The sequence below is a fragment of the Xyrauchen texanus genome, chromosome 5 (genome assembly GCF_025860055.1).
Source record: "Xyrauchen texanus isolate HMW12.3.18 chromosome 5, RBS_HiC_50CHRs, whole genome shotgun sequence".
In the NCBI taxonomy this organism is placed as follows: domain Eukaryota; kingdom Metazoa; phylum Chordata; class Actinopteri; order Cypriniformes; family Catostomidae; genus Xyrauchen; species Xyrauchen texanus.
Window position 1 is genome coordinate 4,078,313 of NC_068280.1, and position 20,653 is coordinate 4,098,965.

Sequence of the window (20,653 nt, forward strand, 5' to 3'; positions counted from 1 at the left end):
TTCGCCGTTTCAAGGCGCCGTCAGCATTAATAAAAACTGGTCGACAGCCAGGTCGCTGCAGGCGTGAGACATCAATTCTCTGATTTTGCAACGCCCCTCTTAAGAAAAGGGAATGGTCGGGTTTTGAACAAGTGGACCTTTTTGAGTGTGTTTTGCGGCAAAGCGAAAGTGTTTCTGATCTGATCACAGCGGCGCATACAGCTGACGCGGCCACTGGATGTCCGAAACCAGCTGAGGAACAGCGTATAGTCAACTTTATACAATAAGAAACCACCAAAAACAGCTGGATAAGGTCAGTCGACATATTATGTTTGTGCCCTAGGGATGTATATTTTTCTTTTGTCGTTTACGGTAGAGACGTCGTGTAAGAAAGCTGTCCATATGGAAGCGTGTCAGGATGGATAGGAGCCGCTTCCATTCCGTTTATTTCCTTTCATCACAGCACTTCAGTAATTGTTAACATGCGATATCATGATAAGAGATCCTTCTTATTGATAGCTTTTGGCGACGTGTTTGACACATGCACATGTGCCTATAGGTGTAATGCATGGTGTGGGAAGCTGTATGGTTGTGTCACTTCATCAGTAACATGTAACATATTTTAAGCTTTGCCTGTGTAATTTGGGATTTCTTGTCGATTTATTTAAAATTGCATAGACCACTATGGCACCAATGCATTGTGTTCATTCATATGTGTAAGGTGTGTCATATCCTGGTAACGCCCTCTTCAGGTGCCCTTTACAGGTATACATTTACTCAAGTGTTTATGTGATCAAGGAGCCTTGAGCAGGATATAAAAAAGTCACGTTATTCCTGTTGGATGGAGATATTTAATAGCTAAAATTTGCAATGTTTTTTTCTTTTTTTTTTCTTACCGTATAAGGAAGTGGGTGTTTATAGGAATAGTTCAGCCTAAATGAAAGGTGCTGTCATTATTTATTCACCCTCGAAATGTGTCGTTTTAATCCTCCTTTCAGTGGAATATAAAAGGAGTTCACATAGCACTATTCCATTCAATGACAGTTCGTAGTGACCATGTCTGTTGACACAAAAAGACCAATAAAAGTAGTCTATAACACTTGTGTGTTTGGGTGAACTATTCCTTAAAGTTTCCTGATGCATTCTACTGTATTACTAATTAAAAGGATAAAATGTATTGTGCTGGGGTAGTCTCTACTGTAATGGCTCTTATTTAAAGGGATAGCTCACCCAAAAATGAAATGTTTCTCATTGTTTACTCACCCTCATGCCATCCCATATGTAGAATATCTCAGCTCTGTTGGTCCATAAAATGTAAGTGAATGGGTGCCAAATATTTTAAGCTCCAAACAGCACATATAGCCATCATAAAAGTAATCCATACAACTCCAGTGGATTCATTAATGTCTTACGAAGTGAAATGCCAAGTGTGTGTAAGAAATAGATCAATATTTTAAACGGAAGGAGTTCAAACTGCCTCTCGCATGTTGTAAGTGTATAAGCCATCTCTGGGGCGGCTGTGGCTCAGTTGGTAGAGCGGGTCGGCTGCTAATCGCAGGGTTGGCGGTTCGATTCTCCACATGCCAAAGTGTCCTTGGGCAAGACACTGAACCCCCAAGTTGCTCCCAATGGCAGGCTAGTGCCTTGCATCCAGGTGTATGAGTGTGAGTGTGAATGGGTGATTGGGACACAGTGTAAAGCGCTTTGGTTTTTTTAAGGTTAACAAAAGCACTATATAAGTGCAGACCATTTACCATAGATATTCATATGTAGAACCTTGGTAGCAGCTGTTCCTATGGACCGCGATACTGTTTCCACACTAAAGCCGTTTATGCAGGGAGCTCGGTCTGAGGCATCTCCTCCATTGACATGCATTCAAACTGATTCAAAAAGGTCTCCTTGTTGACCGTCCAAGATGGCGCCGCTGTTGACGTATCCAAACCAGCCGAATGAGGTATCCATGTATGAATATCTATGCTCATCTGTTGTAAACAACACTGCACTTCCATATTTTTTGTATTCCACACCGCAGTTCTTGCATGACATAAACGCATTGGCACGTTCAGGCGAGAAATGTGTGACCACAACCCTCGTGAACACCGAAAGTAATCTCTTTTTTTCAGACTCATTGACTACTTAGATTGCCAAATGTTAAGACACATACAGTATATACAGAGCTCATATGACAACAGTGTAGCAATTACTAATGTTTATATCTGTTTATTGTGGTAAAATGTGTCTACTCTGTGTGTATACTGCACAGTGTTCACTAAGTAGTTAGCTAGTATTCCATTCCGAACATAGCCCTTGACTGGTGACTCTACAATTGCTCGTCTAACATGTTCACTTCCCCTCCATACTTCTAGATGGCATCTGCCAACAATACTGTCCATCAGACGCAGGTGCAGAAGGACGTGACCGATCAGAATTTTGACTACATGTTCAAGCTCCTCATCATCGGAAACAGCAGTGTGGGAAAAACCAGTTTCCTGTTCCGTTACGCAGATGACTCCTTCACGTCAGCCTTCGTCAGCACAGTTGGCATCGACTTTAAAGTCAAAACGGTTCACCGCAATGATAAACGAGTGAAACTGCAGATATGGGTGAGTGGGGAAGTTGAGACCTGGGAATGATATTGATCAGTGAGATGGGAAATAATTTGTGCAGTTGTATGAGGATGGCATTCGGGAAGTAGTATTTATGCAAACCTTTCGGAACACCACTTTTAAAGAAATCGGAAGCTCCAAGCAAAATATGGCACTGCAACACAACTTCTGGGAATAGGCGTTCATAGGGTTTCTTTTTTTTATTAATCATTTCTGTACAACCGCTTGAGGAGATTGCACACCGTATTTTGAATTTGTATTATTGTGGGATCAACTTTTTAACATTTTATGGTTTAAACGGCTGTGTCTCAGTCCGATGGTCTCTTCCTGTCTAGGTAAGCAGTTCCAGAATAAGTTTCAATAGCCGCTTTTCCACTATCAGGCAAGTGGGAGCCAGGGCTATCAGCTGGCCAGCCGGGGTCAATAGCCTTGATCCACAAGACCAAAATCGATCTGCGTTCCCACCATCGGGCCAATAGCCCCTCAGCGTTGCCCTAAAACATAATATACCCTTAATATACCACCCTGGTGCCAACGGCACAAACCTCGCTCATTTCACAAGCAAAAGGGAAGCTCAAGCTAAGGTATCATGTTATCTAGTTATCTAGAATATCAAGTTTATATAGACTGTAAACTTTAGCTAGCTAGATAAATTGGCTATAACAACTCGCATACTGTTACTGCCATGATGTCCCGAGTAGTCTCTCTCTCCACTAACAGCGGGACGATGTCCTAGCACACAGTCTATGAAAGTTCACCTATCCATGGAAAGTAATTTCTTTGGGCACCACTTTGTCCATTTGTGCATTTTAATGGATTTGTACTGTGCCCGCATTTTACCCCAAACTGTACCGCTGTGTGCTGGATACATATCCTGACAATTTCAGTGAAATACTGCCTTTGACATTGAACCCACATCAATGCTCGGTTGGCCTTGTTTGGCCCAAGGCCATTGGCCCAGTGAAACCTCCGAGGAGGCACGATGAAGCCCTGAAAGTGACCGTGTGAACGCAACTGGCCCTGGCATGCACTAGCACACCCTCTTTTGGCCCAGTAGTGGAAAGTTGGCTTATGTGGACCAGACATTGTCCAAAGTCTGGCTCTGCGAGAGATGCTGCCAGTTGTGTTGCCTATTCATAATTATTGTATTTAATTCGGAAGAAAAGAACAGGACCACATTGTTTCCTTTTAGTGTACATATTTCTCAAATTCAGCCCAAAAAATTGTATTGCCAAATTTCAATGTTGAGAAAAGAGGACCCAGTATGGATGTGTCAGTATGACTTAGCGAAACCTTGATCAAGATAATCTCGGTGGACGTGTGTGTTTCATTGGTGTGCATCAGCAATGATAGTTAACGATGGTTAATGTTACAAAATATCCAAAAACTACAAAACCAGATGGCACCTTCATCTAGTACATTCTTTTTTGAGGGCTTATACACACACCGCCAAATCCATTGGGAGAGAACCTTCAACATAAAAGAAACACAAAAGCTATAACATTTAATTAGTTGTGCATTTTGATGCCGATCAGTGTGTATCTGTTGTTGTTGCTGTTTTAAGTTTGACGTGTGAGTGTTCTGCTCTGCTCCACTGGTCTCAATTTAATTTTTAGTGGATATATGAAGCCAGTTCACCTCAAGTTCTCACAGGTGCCTTAGAAGAATAACCATAGGTGAAGTTGTGAACCAGAAGTGTTCAAATTTTAATTGTGTTAATGTGTTTAATAAGTGTTTAATGTTGAACAGTATATCTATTATTTTATTTGTTTTGCTCAAAGTTTGTTTTTGCCATTTCATTAAAATAAATGTAGCTTGGTTTGACATTTTGTAATGTAATGCAAAGACAGTGCATCACATTACAGTACATTTATATACATGCATAACATACATGTGTCCCAATACTTTGTTTGGGCAACTGTATCTAGAGTGCCTGTAAATACTTTAATCTCTTTGTTTTGGCTCTGTATTTTTGTTCGTTATTGTTGTGTGCCAATTCATAGCTGCAAACTTCCTCAACTGAGGAAGTAACAGCACTTTTGTGCTGATCAAAGGAAATGAGTGAGAACGCCTCAAGAGGTGTTGAGTAGTATTTCCCAGAATGCACTGTTTGCTTATAACCCACTATCAGTGGCGATTTCTCGGGGCCATCAAAGCCTTCTCTCCTGGCCTAACATGACAAATATAAATTTGTCATCCTTTCATTCTCAAACACCTTTTTGCCAATGTATTTTAATTTGCTTTCCACTCTTAATTCATCTAAAAACAAACAAAATGAGTTTGTTTCCACATCACATGATATTAAAGCTTGTTTAACAAACGCCTGCAGAAACAGGTGTATAAAACATAATCTCTATTGATAATCCTACACCTGATGCACGAATGTTAGCGCTGCATCATTGTTTATCAGTTGGGTTGCTAGGAGACATCTCTAATGAGAGTCAAACCCCTGCTAAGCTAACGGGAGGATTGCAGTTCCGAATATCTGGGAATGGAATGCATTTATGGTCGGAGATATCAAGTAGGAATATCCCACATCCAACTTGAATGGAGCTCAGCATAACCGTGTACCCTGATGAAATTAAATTTATTGCAAGCAACATTTAAATCACAAATATTAGATTTTTCCAGGTATTATAGACCTCCTTGGTAGATTCATATGAAAAATTATGATTTTTGAATGTTTGTTCAGGAGACAAAACAGTCAAGGTACGTACACACTGCCAGCGACATCGCGCGCGACAGCGACTCAATACCATTCATTTTCAATGCGAGCACAGGGACTTCCGGCGATACGAGCTGTCGCGACCGTTGGCGCTAGATGTGGGCGTGTCCAGCGACGCCGACAAAGTTGAGAAAAGTTCAACTTTGGAGCGACTAACGGAAGCGTACAGCCAATAGGAGAGACGACGGAGAGCTCACGTGATCCTTCTCTCTTTCTCTCAGCTCCTGCAGTAACGGAAAGATGGATGAGGCTAATTCTTGCTGTTAGAAATGTTCCAGTGCTCTATGATATGTCTCTTCCCACGCATAAGGACATTTTAAAGAAAAATACTGCGTGGAAAGGTGTATCTGAGATCGCGGGATTTTATGGACCCAGACAGACCGACATTTGCATTTTCGCCGCGAGATAAACAGCCGCTCTGGCAAACAGCACGCTTTGTTTCTCATTCATCTTTGATATAAAGCATTTTATGTACTGATTCCATTTATATTTAGTCTTTTCCCTCCAAAATGTTTGTTTTTAGTGGCAAGAAAAGAGATTCGCTGTCAACAGCAATGGAATGACATCCGTGAATGTCATTTATAAACGTTACTAGGCAACCAGTAGTGGGAACACCCACTAGCGACTTCACCGCCAGCCACTGGCGACCTGCAGCGATAAAGTCGCTGGCAGTGTGTACGCAGCTTCAAGCTGCAGTTAAAATTAGGCTTGCTTGAGCATTAAGTGTCCTTTTCAAGTTCTGGCATTCATGTGTGGACGTGTTTTTAAAATGTTAATTGGTATTACTAGTTAGCTGCGACATACTGCATGATGCCCGAAGGCATAGGGTGTCTTATTAATTGTGAAACTGTGTTTTGTTAATGGCATGAATCACACGGAAGGCCTAGACTTTAAATGCACGGCCCACCACTGCCAACTATAGAACAGCTTGTCCACATGACATCAACTGTGCCTAGAGTGATCATGGAGCACTTGCTCCCAGTAACCATTAGATTCATAATTTGAGGACTCATGCTTGCCTGTGCAAAACTCTGTGGCACAATTATAGGGTGCTGTGAGTGGCATTGCTAGGTGGTTGCTAGGGTGTTCTGGGTGGTTGTTGGGGTGTTCTGGAGGACTGTTACTGTAGTTGGTCTCTAGGGTGTTTTGGGCAGTTTCTTTTGGGTTGTTAGGGTGTTCTGGGTGGTTGATTGGGGGTTAGTCTTAGCCTCAGATGGCATGCAAAACTGGAAAATGCTCATGGAAAGGGTGACAAGATGTCCCGATAAAACTGGGACAGTCCCGATTTTACGAGTCATGTCCCACGGATGCCTTTTGTCCCAATAATCATTCTTGGCCTAATATTTTATGAAAATTATAATTGCTGTGCTTCGTGCTTTTTTCTATATTGAGAAACGTGCAACGAATTATGAAAGAATCATTCCCGCAGTCTCAGAATCAGCTGGGCTTTTTCCGCTGATTCAGACAGCACCTCTGCTGCGGTCTGTCAGCCCATGAGATGTTTACTCATGTGCTTGAAGCCAAACATTGGGAAGGGAGGGATGATAATGGACGAACGGATAATGGATAAAATGTTTGAAATTGCCTAAAAAGGACAACTGTCTCTAACAAGGACAGAAAGAGATGTGGAAGACCAGATGTACAACTAAACAAGAGGATAAGTACATCAGAGTCTCTAGTTTGAGAAATAGACGCCTCACATGTCCTCCGCTGACAGCTTCATTGAATTCTACCCGCTCAACACCAGTTTCATGTACAACAGTAAAGAGAAGACTCAGGAGGACTTATGGGAATAATTTAAACGAAAAAGCCACTTTTGAAACAAAAAGAAAAGGTTCGAGTGGGCAAAGAAATGCAGATAATTGGAAAAGAGTGTTATGGATCTTAACCCCATTGAGCTTTTGTGGGATCTGCTAGACTGTAAGGTGTGTGAGAAGTTCCCGACAAGACAGACACATCTATGGCAAGTGCTGCAGGAAGTGTGGGGTGAAAGGTCAAGTGCTACAGGAAGTGTGGGGTGAAAGGTCACCTGAGTATCTGCACAAACTGACGGCTAGAATAACAAGGATCTGCAAAGCTGTCATTGCTGCACGTGGAGGATTTTTTTGATGAGAACTCTTTGAAGTAGTTTAAGAAGTTAGGCATTTGTTTCTTTTTTTCAAATTGTAATAGCAATTTTCACATTAATGTCCTGAATATACATTGTGATCAGTTGAATGACACTTGTGAATAAAAGTACCAATTTCTTTCCATTAGAGCAAAATCTGTACTTTATTCCAAACCTTTGGCAGCCAGTGTATATACTATTTTATATATATTTATATATAAGTTATCAAAACTGTGGAATAACAGAAAAGTAGTCCCGCTTTGCCTAGAATTTGCAGACATGTACTCTTGACATTTCTCAACCAACTTCTTGAGGTATCACCCTGGGATGCTTTTTAAACAGATCCCATCTATGCTAGGCACTTATTGGCTTCTTTTCTTTTATTAATCGGTCCAAGACAAAAAAAAGAACAATTATAAAAATGTTGTGGATGGTGTTCTTTGGCTTGCAAGCCTCACCCTTTATCCTCTAAACATAACGATGGTCATTATGGCCAAAGATTTACATTTTGGTTTCATCAGACCAGAGGACATTTCTCCAAAAAGTAAGATCTTTGTCCCCATGTGCACTTGCAAACTGTAGTCTGGCTTTTTTATGGTGGTTTTGGAGGATTAGCTTCTTCCTTGCGGAGCAGCATTTCAGGTGATGTCCATATAGGACTCGATTTGCTGTGGATATAGATACTCGTCCACCTGTTTCCTCCAGCATCTTCACAAGGTCCTTTGCTGTTGTTCTGGGATTGATTTGCACTTTTCTCATAGGTCCCATGGTGTTTATACTTGTGTACTTGTTTGTACAGATGAACGTGGTAACTTCCAGCATTTGGAAATTGCGCCCAAGGATGAACCAGACTTGTGGAGGTCCACAATTTGCTGGGCACTTGGTTGCTTTTCTTTATTATTTGGTCCAAGTCATCCATTTTGTTTTTTTTTATAACATTTTAGTTTTGTAATGTAATGAGATAAATTAATATGGTGGCACAATGATATTTTTGTCTACAAAACTAATTACATACATTTAAGCATACGCCTTCAGATCAAAAGGTTTTTAAGATCATGAGAAGCATTTCAGTCAAGTGACCCCAAACTTTTGAACGGCAGTGTACATTTGGTTTCGGTTAAGGCCCTCTGCTGCTGTCAAGAGCCCCAAAGTGGGACAAGCTTTGGTACGTGTATGAGTAAGGTGTATTTAGTGGGTGTGGAGGACACAGGGACTTACGAAAGGCTCGTTCTCTTGACGAAGTGAGTGGAGATGTTTAGTTAATGATCAGTCATGTTCAATTACAACACAGAAACTACACTGCAATGACACTGTGTGCGAAGAAGTAAACTAGTCAGATGGTGTTTGTGTTTCTGTTTCAATACACACAAATGTGAACATGCACATATACACTGTAAACTCCTACGTATGTACTCACTCTGCTTGACTTAAGGGAGGTGTTCATAATTTAAAGATTAGTTATGTAAATTTAGGCATTTCATTCAGAGGAAGAGGAACTTAAACTTAAGTCATCACAGACATGCTGCTGTATTGATACAGTCATGGATGTCGAAGAGTCCTTTTTATTTACATTTATAGACTTCAAAGAAGTGGCTCAGCAAAACATGATGTATGTATGTAACATTTCAATGTTTCATTTTGAGGACATTTTTGTTCAATGCTGGGATGCCTCTAGACGTCCAATGTGAAATCTAGGTCCTGAAGTAAAACCATTTGAGAATCACTGGGCTAGAATGAATGTCGATGATATGATTCACTTTTCCTTTTTGTAAAACTAGGTGTGTGCGTGTGGGCGCGCGCGCATCACATTGTAGGGACCAAATGTCCCCATAAGAATAGTAAAACCCAAAATGTTTTACCTTGTGGGGACATTTTGTTGGTCCCCATGAGGAAAACAGCTTATAAATCATACTAAATTATGTTTTTTGAAAATGTAAAAATGCAGAAAGTTTTCTGTGAGGGTTAGGTTTAGGGGTAGGGTTAGGTTTAGGGGATAGAATATAAAGTTTTTACAGTATAAAAACCATTATGTCTATGGAAAGTCCCCATAAAACATGGAAACCCAACGTGTGTGTGTGTGTGTGGGTGGGTGTGTGGGTGGGGACAGGTGGTACGTCTTATCTGTGTTGAAAGGGGTTGAGGCTTTTGTCTTTTCGAGCCGAACGCCTGTTGGTTTCAATCCAGTTCTTCCCCTAAAACACAATGCATGCATATATACAACCCTTAAACAGCTGTCCAAACCAAGAGTTACCATAGTAACCCCTGTAGGTGAGGTCACCGCTTTCTAAATCAAGTCAAGGCTTCTCCGTATCATGGAAACAAATCAAACGTTGCCTAGTTACCACATTAATGTGGCTTTTAACCTCTTGGCTCTCGACTTTTTTTTATTTTTTTTTATGTTGTGTTTACTAAATTAGTTTGTTTAATTTACATTCAGGTTGCTGTGTTGCTTGGAAACTGTTAACAGCCTACATTTAGGCTTATGAACTAAATTGCTTAGCTAATTGTTAATGTTAATAACTGTATCTATTAAATTAAAATTGGTTTATATATCATGTTGATGTTGCTGCCTTTTTTATAAAAGCAATATTGCGTTATTTAATCATTTATAATTATGTAGCAGAAACTGTTAATCAGTTTAAACTTTATTTTAATAAATTGTTTCAAATCTCAATGGATTATTCAGTGGTTTATGTCATCACTTATCCACAGAAGTCCCCCATGACATTTCACATGTATTACAATTAGGGCTGTCATTAATTCAGTGTGATTAATTCTATAAAAATAACGCAATAACTCTATAACGCCGCCTGTGTCAAATTTGATACGCTATTTTCTAATGCCTCATTAACTAATGCCACATTCTAATGCCACTCTAGTGCATCATTAACATAATCAAAAATTTGCCTGAAGATCCCAAGTAGGTATAGTTAGGGGCTCCCTATATCTTCAATGGCGATTTGGAGCTCATGCCCCTTTTTGAAACCATGCCTGCAGCTGTAACCTTCTCGAAAATCCTGTTGTCTGCAATGTACTAGATGTCTGTTATATTCAGTATCATCAATGGCTGAAAAATAGCGATATATATTTTTATTAGCTATATCAACCGGTTGTGCATGACATATTTTGTATTATAATTATTTAACGTCTTTCAACACCCTTATAAGATTTTTTCCATAAGCTTATAATGGCAACCAACCAGTGCTGTTTATTGATCCAAAGAGCAAATTAGGCCAGAACGTAGGGGGTTAAACAGTGTTTTATGTGTGCATATGTGTCTTTTCTCAGGACACAGCAGGACAGGAGAGGTACCGCACTATTACAACAGCATACTACAGAGGGGCCATGGGCTTCCTGCTTATGTATGACATCACCAACCTAGATTCCTTCTATGCTGTGCAAGACTGGTGGGTTCACTTCTCTTGTAACTGTACAATTGTTATTGTATTAAAGTCCTATGCATATTAAAGTCCTATGCATATGGAAACATGGAAGTTAATGAGAATGATTATATGATTGTCACTATGAAGACCAGTATTATATCATTCTTTTAAGAAAGATGAATGAGTGTGAATGGCATTTTTTTTTTTTTTATTAGGGCAACTCAGATTAAGACTTACTCGTGGGACAATGCACAGGTGATCCTGGTCGGGAATAAATGTGATATGGAGGACGACAGACTGGTGGCCACAGAGGACGGCCAGAGACTGGCTAATGAACTTGGCATGTTACAATACATTACAAAATATCAGTCACACACACACTGACACTTTAAAGGCTGTTCATCCAAAAATAAAAATTCTATCCCTTTTAAGGAAAGCTTTTTTTGTGATGGAGATCTGAATTAAATGTGCATGCCACATCATCCTCTGAATTTCAGGCATAGGCAAATAGAAATGACCAGAAGAAATGCAATGATGCCATATTTTAGAAAACCAAATGCAAATGTGTTGCTCAAGTGGTGTAAATCAACTTTCATTGCATAATCGATATTAGATAAAGCAATAAGGTAAGAGAGACCATGTTGGATTGTGAATATAGTCACAGCTAAAGCAGTGTAGCACAACATCAAGTGCCTTTTATTGCTTTAATAAAACCGTATTTTACCAGTAAATTATCAATCTATCATAATTTAGTTTTGTTTAGAAATCGGGGCTGTCGATTTAAATAACACGTTAAAAAGTTTACGCAGTTAATCAGGTCCCTGGACCGTAGTAAGTAATATTCCTACCATCTGAGCATTTCAAGCTTGAAGCACCACCTGTTTTCAGTTGGGGGCAGTAAGCGAGACTCCAGCTTTGTAGGCAACACGCAGCATGTAATGACGTCTCTAGCTCGTATTTTATTTATTTTCTCCCCAATTTTGTAATGCCCAATTCCCACTACTTACTAGGTCCTCATGGTGGCATGGTTACTCGCCACAATCCGCTTCTGAGACCGTCAATTCGTGCATCTTATCACGTGACTCGTTGTGCATGACACCACAGAGACTCACAGCATGTGGAGGCTCATGCTACTCTCCACGATCCACACACAACTCACCACACGCCCCATTGAGAGTGAGAACCACTAATTGTGACCCAAGGAGGTTACCCCATGTGACTCTACCCTCCCTAGCAACCGGGCCAATTTGGTTGCTTAGGAAACCTTGGATTGAGTCACTCAGCACACCCTGGATTCAAACTCGCGACTCCAGGGATGATAGTTGGCATCAATATTCGCTGAGCTGCCAAGGCCCCAGCACGTATTTTTAACATCCCGGAGTCATGGTTTTAACACTCAAACATTTAAATAAAGTCATATGTGAACGCATATTGCTAATTTTTCCTATTATTTAATTAAGTTATAATAATAATAATGCCATTTATTGTCAACAGTGTTTCATTCTGTGATCATGCATATCCATTTTCGACTGAAAGGTTTTTGCATGTTTCAATTTAAATGTAATTTAATAAAACTAGTCATAAGCATATATCCAGTATGTTTTGCTTGTCATTAAAGAAACTTGCAGTTCACCACCGGCTCGTTCATGTACTCGACGACTCGGTACATGCATGTTCACTAATCAGACTCCTCTGTAATCCTTGGCAAACTTTGAGAAGTGGTAGGGCCGGCTCATTTGGTTCTTTTTGAGTCAGACAGTCCGACGTGCTGCGTAGCGAGTACATTTACTTCAGCTGTGCGTCTTGCGTCATCAACACGGAACTAAAGTTCGATGTCAGGAACCGGCTCGACCAGATACTTACTGAGAATCGGCTCGTTCAAGCATCGGTCATCACTTCTTCACACTAACGACGGCACAAGATGAGGACGTGTTCTTGCATTCAAGCAGCTGGATGGTGCGCAAATCCAGAGATGTGCTTTTTAAGCTTCAAACTACGTTTAACTTGACACGGTGACCTAAAAACGCTGTGTTTATGATGAGACCCAACCAAAGTGAAACGCTCAAAGTGTTCATCTGACACAGGTGTACATTGAAAAAAATTTAAATAATAACTTTATCTCGGACAGACCGATTAATTCAATTGGAAAATTTGGATTGGATTGCTGTGGACTGTAGGCCAACGATAGGCTTATGTGCAGATATATGGAAATAAAACAATATATTGCCATCTGAAGCCACTTTTTGTGTTGTCTTATCAATGCTTTACTCGTCTGCCACAATAATGAAATGCATTTTAAATATCTGAATTATTATTTGTATTATACTAATATATATATATATATATATATATATATATACACTCACCTAAAGGATTATTAGGAACACCATACTAATACTGTGTTTGACCCCCTTTCGCCTTCAGAACTGCCTTAATTCTACGTGGCATTGATTCAACAAGGTGCTGAAAGCATTCTTTAGAAATGTTGGCCCATATTGATAGGATAGCATCTTGCAGTTGATGGAGATTTGTGGGATGCACATCCAGGGCACGAAGCTCCTGCTCCACCACATCCCAAAGATGCTCTATTGGGTTGAGATCTGGTGACTGTGGGGGCCATTATAGTACAGTGAACTCATTGTCATGTTCAAGAAACCAATTTGAAATGATTCGAGCTTTGTGACATGGTGCATTATCCTGCTGGAAGTAGCCATCAGAGGATGGGTACATGGTGGCCATAAAGGGATGGACATGGTCAGAAACAATGCTCAGGTAGGCCGTGGCATTTAAACGATGCCCAATTGGCACTAAGGGGCCTAAAGTGTGCCAAGAAAACATCCCCCACACCATTACACCACCACCACCAGCCTGCACAGTGGTAACAAGGCATGATGGATCCATGTTCTCATTCTGTTTACGCCAAATTCTGACTCGACCATCTGAATGTCTCAACAGAAATCGAGACTCATCAGACCAGGCAACATTTTTCCAGTCTTCAACTGTCCAATTTTGGTGAGCTCTTGCAAATTGTAGCCTCTTTTTCCTATTTGTAGTAGAGATGAGTGGTACCCGGTGTTGTAGCCCATCCACCTCAAGGTTGTGCGTGTTGTGGCTTCACAAATGCTTTGCTGCATACCTCGGTTGTAAGGAGTGGTTATTTCAGGCAAAGTTGCTCTTCTATCAGCTTGAATCAGTCGGCCCATTCTCCTCTGACCTCTAGCATCAACAAGGCATTTTCTCCCACAGGACTGCCGCATACTGGATGTTTTTCCCTTTTCACACCATTCTTTGTAAACCCTAGAAATGGTTGTGCGTGAAAATCCCAGTAACTGAGCAGATTGTGAAATACTCAGACCGCCCGCCTGGCACCAACAACCATGCCACGCTCAAAATTGCTTAAATCACCTTTCTTTCCCATTCTGACATTCAGTTTGGAGTTCAGGAGATTGTCTTGACCAGGACCACACCCCTAAATGCATTGAAGCAACTGCCATGTGATTGGTTGATTAGATAATTGCATTAATGAGAAATCGAACAGGTGTTCCTAATAATCCTTTAGGTGAGTGTATAATTATACACTACCGTTCAAAAGTTTAGGGTCACTTACTTATTCATTCTTTTTCACATTTTAAAATAATAGTGAAGTCATCACAACTATGGAATAACAGAAATGGAAATATGGGAATTATGTTGTGACTAAAAATCCTAAATAAATCAAACCTGTGTTATATTTTAGCATCTTCAAAGTGGCCATCCTTTGCCTAGAAATTGCAGGAATGTACTCCAGGTTTCACCCTGGGATGCTTTTTAAACCGTATTGAAGGAGTTCCCATCCATGCTGGGCACTTATTGGCTGCTTTTCTTTATTATATGGTCCAAGTCAATTTAACAAATTGCCATATCGTGTAATTTATTGTTAAAAGTCTTTACGGATTGACAGCCCAAGTATAAAAATAACTTCAATCTTTCCCTTCTATTTTCATATCTCTTACTGCCTTTATATTTTCACAGGCTTCCAGTTTTTTGAGGCCAGTGCAAAGGACAACATTAACGTGAAGCAGGTGTTTGAGCGGCTGGTTGACATCGTCTGTGACAAAATGAACGAAAGCTTGGATGGAGACCCCAGCATGTTAACCAATCACAAAGGCCCAAGTCTCCAAGACACGCCCCCTGTTGGACAGAGTGTCTGTGGATGCTAATGATCCTCTTTTAACAAACACTCATACTTCAAGTCAAACATTCACACACATGCACACAGCTACAAACAAACACCCACTCCCTGTCTCTCTTATACACGCATACACAGGAAGAGAGACTATTTTACAAGCATACATACACATTAGAACAGCCAATATACAGTATAATAAGAAACTCCAACCAAACATTAGGAATCAGGCATGAGCCCCTTCTACCACTCCGTTCACTATCTTCTTACAATCTCATTTTAGGCCCCTCAGGGATTGAATGAAATGGGAAATGTCCTTAGTGTGATATTTGGCTGCTGTTACATTGCACTATGATGTCATATATAAAAGGGTGGGAAACCACTGCATGGAACTGGATCAGCGGCCATCAGAAATGCATTATGCCAAAGTCTTAGTTGAATGCTCATTACATTTGCGATGAGGATTTGAAACTGCTCCAGGGATTGTTTACAACGTACACTGATAAAACGCATCGGGTTTTGATTGTGAAATAGCTTTTAAGTGTTTTTCATTCACTTGAATGTACGTAAGATCATGTTTGACCTTAATATAATGGATAAATCTTTGTTTAAAACATATTTCAGTACTTTCCTGGAAACGGGCAGTAAATACGATACTTCATAGGTTGTTTCTTGTTTGAAAGTATGTCCTAAAGTCAGATTATAATTGTCTTTTCCATATGATTTAAATGCAATAAATGTGCTTACCTGCAGACACTAAATGTAACCCTAAAATAACTAATCATTTGAGAGAATTCATTTGTTTGGAGTGTTTGTGAGTGTGTCCAATATCCGTTGGTCTGTACTTTGTATAAATCTTGTTCTTGTAAGCAAGTGGTTCTGTGAGGTGTGAACACTTGACACCTACAGAAGAACCATGTTTATAGGGCAAACACATAAACGCTTAACCAGGTAGGACAAAGTGAAAAAACATTCTAGATAAAACGGCATCATTTAGAATAAACCACAAGTACTATTTTCATCTCCTCACAATTTACCAATTTGTCATCAATCTGAACTGACAGAAAATAATAACAGCTTACAGTTTTGGCATTGCAATCAAGGAAAAACAAACTTAAGATATGAATGAATGAACGTTACATTTATATAGTGCTTTTCTGACACTACAATCAAAGCACTTTACACAGTGAACAGGTCTCTCTTCAACCTCGACCAGTGTGCAGCATCCACCTGGTTGATGTGACGGCAGCCATAGTGCGAGAGGAGAGAATAGAGTGATACAGCCAACTAATGGATGGGGATTATTAAAGAAGGGCCAATAGGGGGAATTTATCCAAGACACAGGAGTACACCCCTACTCTTTACGGTAAGTGCTCTAGGATTTTTAACAATCACAGAGAGTTAGGACCTCGAGTTAACGTCTCATCCGAAGTATGGTGCCTTTTTACAGTATAGTGTCCCCGTCAATATACTGGGACCCGCACGGTGAGCCTCCCCTACTGGCCTCCCTAATACCTGATCTCTCTCTGATCATCAAGTCACGTTCCATTGATGCAAATCTTTCTGTCTCTATCAAATTTTGAATTCTGTAAGGTGAAAGTCCTTTAAATAAAAGTTCCCTTTACATGCAGGGAGTGTTATAATGATTAATGTGTCAAGATGTTTAAAGCAGAGCAAAATCTTATTGGGTAGTTCGTAAATAACATGTCCTTAAACTTTTTTTAAGTGATCATCAAGATGGGAAATAAACCATGAAGGAAAAAGAAACACCTGGTTTATCTAGTGGAATAGCTATTGTAGGCTATTGGATAAAACATGACTACAATCACCCTAATTTGATCATAAATTAACATTTGAAACAGTTGCAAATCTGTGTGAGAATCCCTTAAATTATTTGATATATTTTAAAATAAAGACTTTTTTGTGATTTTTCAGTTTTGTTGAAGGTGATTAAATCAAAAGTTTGAAAAAGTTGATGATAGTATTATATATATGTTTGGATAAAAGATGGACTAAAATAGTTTTATTTTAAAAATGGACTTAGAAGACCTTTAACTCTGTTGTACCATTTGAGAATTAATCCGTTGAAAAGTAAAAAAAATAAAAAAAGTTATTTACATCAATTTGTAGCCTAACCCGGAAGGCTAATTCGACGTGGGTTCTCTCTGGAATTCTCTATGGGGTTTTATAATGTTTTTATTTTTATTTTATGAGTAAATTAAAGTCTTCGGTAAACATCAATAATTGAAGATACTTTTTCTACAACATAAATTACACACAGTAATACCTTAAACGTACATTTTGAAGCCAACGTGGTTTCAAAAAAAATGTTTGTTGCTAAATAATGACAACAAAAGCTTCCTCAACGGCACAAAAAAATGTAAATGGCGCCCATGCAAAAACTGAATCTGACTGCGGTCCTAATTAAATGGATGGATTCAACACTAGAAGAACAGCGAAAGAACACAGAGAAGTAAAAACATCTGCTAATTGTATTTTAAGGACTGATAAATGTTGATAAAGCAGCAGCTAGATAATCTGGTCCACATCTTATTCTGACCAAGAAATGCCCACCAGATCGATTGAACGTACACTGTTAAGTCAACGCCATTTTATTTGTAAAGCGCTTTTCAGTTTTACAGAAAATTATTCGGTAAGTCTCAAATTAGAAAATCATGCCTTATGGAAGTTCACTAAGTAATATTTTGGTCTGTTCTCACCCAAAATCGCCTCAGAAGACATTAAATCAACCACTAGAGTCAAAATCAAATCACTTTTATTGTCACACGACCATATGCACAAGTGCAGCAGTGGGTGAAAGTCTAAGCAACAGATTACTTTTATGCTGCATTCATGTGCTTTTTGGAGCCTCAAATCTTTGGTCACCATTCACTTGCACTGTATGGACCTACAGAGATTAGATATGCTTCAAAAATCTTTGTGTTCAGCACAATAAAGAAAGTCATACACATCTGGGATGGCATGAGGGTGAATAAATGATGAGAGACTTGTCATTTTTGGGTGAATTGTCCATTTCAAATTATTTGTCTTTTGGCCACCAGAGAGCAAGCCAATGGCGACTGTGTGCAAGGAATCCAAAACTCAATAAGTTAATGGCAATGTTTGAAACTAAAGAATATTAATTGTACTATAAGATTAACGATTAAGTGTCTTTGAAGTCCGTCCTGAAATCAACCGTGGAAGTGCACGTAGATGTAGTGTCCTCAATTATTTGGCCAATAGGCTTTAGTTTGCAGTCATTTATTGTCTATGTGTTCATAAGGCCTATACAACCTTTAAAAAATGTTATTGATGCAAGGCAACATTCAAAGTTGGTCTTGATAGGCAAAAATCCTTTTATAGTTGTATCCATGAAATCTTTCTTTTCCACAGACAAAAATCAACAACATGAAAGGAACAAAGTGTGAAACTGGTTTCCAGCTTTTATAGCCTTGAAGCTGTAAATAGTTGTTCTCTTTAAGGATTTACATTTACACATTTGGCAGATGCTTTTATCCAAAGCAACTTACAGTCCAATTATTACAGGGACATTAGCTGCGAATCAACTGATGTGTTGATGAGAACAGTTGATGAAACGTACGCCTTGATGATCCACACGGAGCTGGTCAGCAGCCACTTGTTCATTGCTGGAGGCTACTTCCTTTTTTCATGGGTTTGGTTGGCTGTTGTGGCACTTTAAAGAAGAAAAGCTGGATTCTCTTGGCGGTGAGCGACATTTTACACTTCTGCAATCATTATTTTGTATTAAAGCTGAAGTGTGTAACACTTCTGGTGTTAGTGCTTTCTCGTATCCACGCTTAATATGTAGACACGGCTTTAAGTAAGCCATTCATAGGTTAACTTTCTTGAAATCTGTGTACACTGTCTCTGTGGTGATATAAACATTCCTCTGTTTTCTGAATTTCCAAAAGTGTAGGATGGCAGGGAAAGACTCATTCACATTTATAAGGAAAGCTCTACCTGATTGGTTAGGGTTAGGTTTAGGGTTAGAGTAGGGCTTTTCTGATGAATATTAGTTTCCTCGTGAATATAAATGACACTTCCCCTACCATCCTACCTTTCGGAATTTCGCGGCCTGGCCATATACCATTTAGCCCTAGATGGAGCAGTTGAAGTAAAATGAATGGGAGAAATTGGAACACTCAATATGGCGGGTGTAGAAAAGGAAGTCATGCCTTACAGTTAAAAGAGCCAGTCACCTTACAGACACACAGACATGGCCTGTCAGCCATCTCGAGAACGCTTATGTGGATTAGCTGGATTGGCCTGAAAAATGTAGTTTTTTCCGTGATCTGAGCTAAAGAAGCACAATTTATGATTCCAATTTTGTCAGATTTAACTGCTGATTTGAAATATGTTCTTAGATCATAATCTTGACCAAATTTTTTGGGAGATTTCTGTCTCTTTCACCATTCCAGTAGACAGAAGCTGTACTTTTATGCTGCTTGCATCCATAGAAAATAGCGGTGCGGGAGCGTTCCCAAGATGGCCGCCAAGTCGACTGACTTTTCTTAAAAGGGATTTTGTCCTGTCACAACAACATTGACTCAACCAATGCTGTGAGTTGGAGGAGGGACGATCTGTTTGTTGTTAGACCAAACGCTTTCTCAGTACCGCCGCTCCCTATAAGCAGACTATGCAGTCTGCATAGGGCACCAACTCCGTATGGGGGCAACTTCTTACCCTAGGAGGGCACCAGAAAGTCCACCGGCTGCCCATACTTTGAACTTGCTTCCGTTATTCAAGGACCCGGAAGCAGTTGCGGAACACAGATGATCGCTTCACGGTCATATCACGTGAACCACGCGGATGTGGGTTTGTCCAGCGACACGACAAAGTTGAGAAATGTTTAACTTTATGCAAATGAAGAGTGACTTTCGGGAGTGACAGCCAATACGAGAGAAGATGGTAGAGCTCACGTGATCCTAATATTTTTATAATAATATTAATTGTAAAGAAACAGTGCTGTTTAGACTCTCCATACACACCACTAGCGACCTAACCGACAGCCATTGGCGACATGCAGAGACAAAGTAGCTGGCAGTGTGAACGCAGGTCTGAGGAAGTGAATAGCTCTGGGTAGAATCTCGGAGTTACCATCTAATGCACAGACTCAAGTGGCTTATAGCTTTTATAATAGTGCGGCAAGAGTAGAATTATAAAAGACACCAATACTCAATAAACAGTAACATTTATCAATCAAAATAACTTAAACAAGCCACCAAGAAATATAGTTAAAAACTGTAAAAGTTTGCGTTGGCTAATAAAGCATCGCTCTGTTCTCTGTGGAAACCAAGGACTGGAGGTGTCAAGTAAAAGGAGGTAGGCAGATGCAAAAGTTCATATTCAATTAAAACTATGATGTGTTATGTTATTAGAGTCTAATTATCACACAAAAAAATCTGAAGTTATTGTGAGACACAGATGTGTGCGTGGACGTGTGCACATGTTTTGAGGCTCTTTGCAGTGATCTGTTTTTTCTTTTTTCTTTTCTTGGCTCCATGTGCCAAACTGGTTTGCCACCCCTGGTGTATGCAGTAGGTGTCAAGCTTGAAATGTATGCATTGCTATGTTGTGGTGTGCCAAAAATGGTTACAGAGTACATGTTGGAGTAAAATGATGGTTTAAACCTTGCCCATCTGTTGGAAACTTAGAAGACAAAGACCC

At 39.8% G+C, this 20,653-nt stretch overlaps 1 protein-coding gene across 1 annotated transcript; it reads left to right on the forward strand.

Annotated features, from left to right (window-relative positions):
* The first annotated feature begins 6 nt into the window (after positions 1-6).
* Positions 7-16,577, forward strand: rab3da (RAB3D, member RAS oncogene family, a). The gene is made up of 5 exons (XM_052126529.1): positions 7-292; positions 2,346-2,582; positions 10,706-10,824; positions 11,016-11,140; positions 14,812-16,577. Exons 2-5 carry the CDS (start codon positions 2,346-2,348, stop codon positions 14,997-14,999), a joined length of 669 nt encoding a protein of 222 aa, XP_051982489.1. The 5' UTR covers positions 7-292; the 3' UTR covers positions 15,000-16,577.
* Positions 16,578-20,653: the final 4,076 nt, after the last annotated feature.

What these genes read in the sequence shown, in the direction of transcription:
- rab3da (XM_052126529.1), top strand. Translation starts at nt 2,346, where the DNA reads ATGGCATCTGCCAACAATACTGTCCATCAGACGCAGGTGCAGAAGGAC. An exon ending in GAGTGAAACTGCAGATATGG is followed by an intron (nt 2,583 to 10,705) that starts GTGAGTGGGGAA and finishes GTCTTTTCTCAG; the next exon opens with GACACAGCAGGACAGGAGAG. An exon ending in GAGACTGGCTAATGAACTTG is followed by an intron (nt 11,141 to 14,811) that starts GCATGTTACAAT and finishes ATATTTTCACAG; the next exon opens with GCTTCCAGTTTTTTGAGGCC.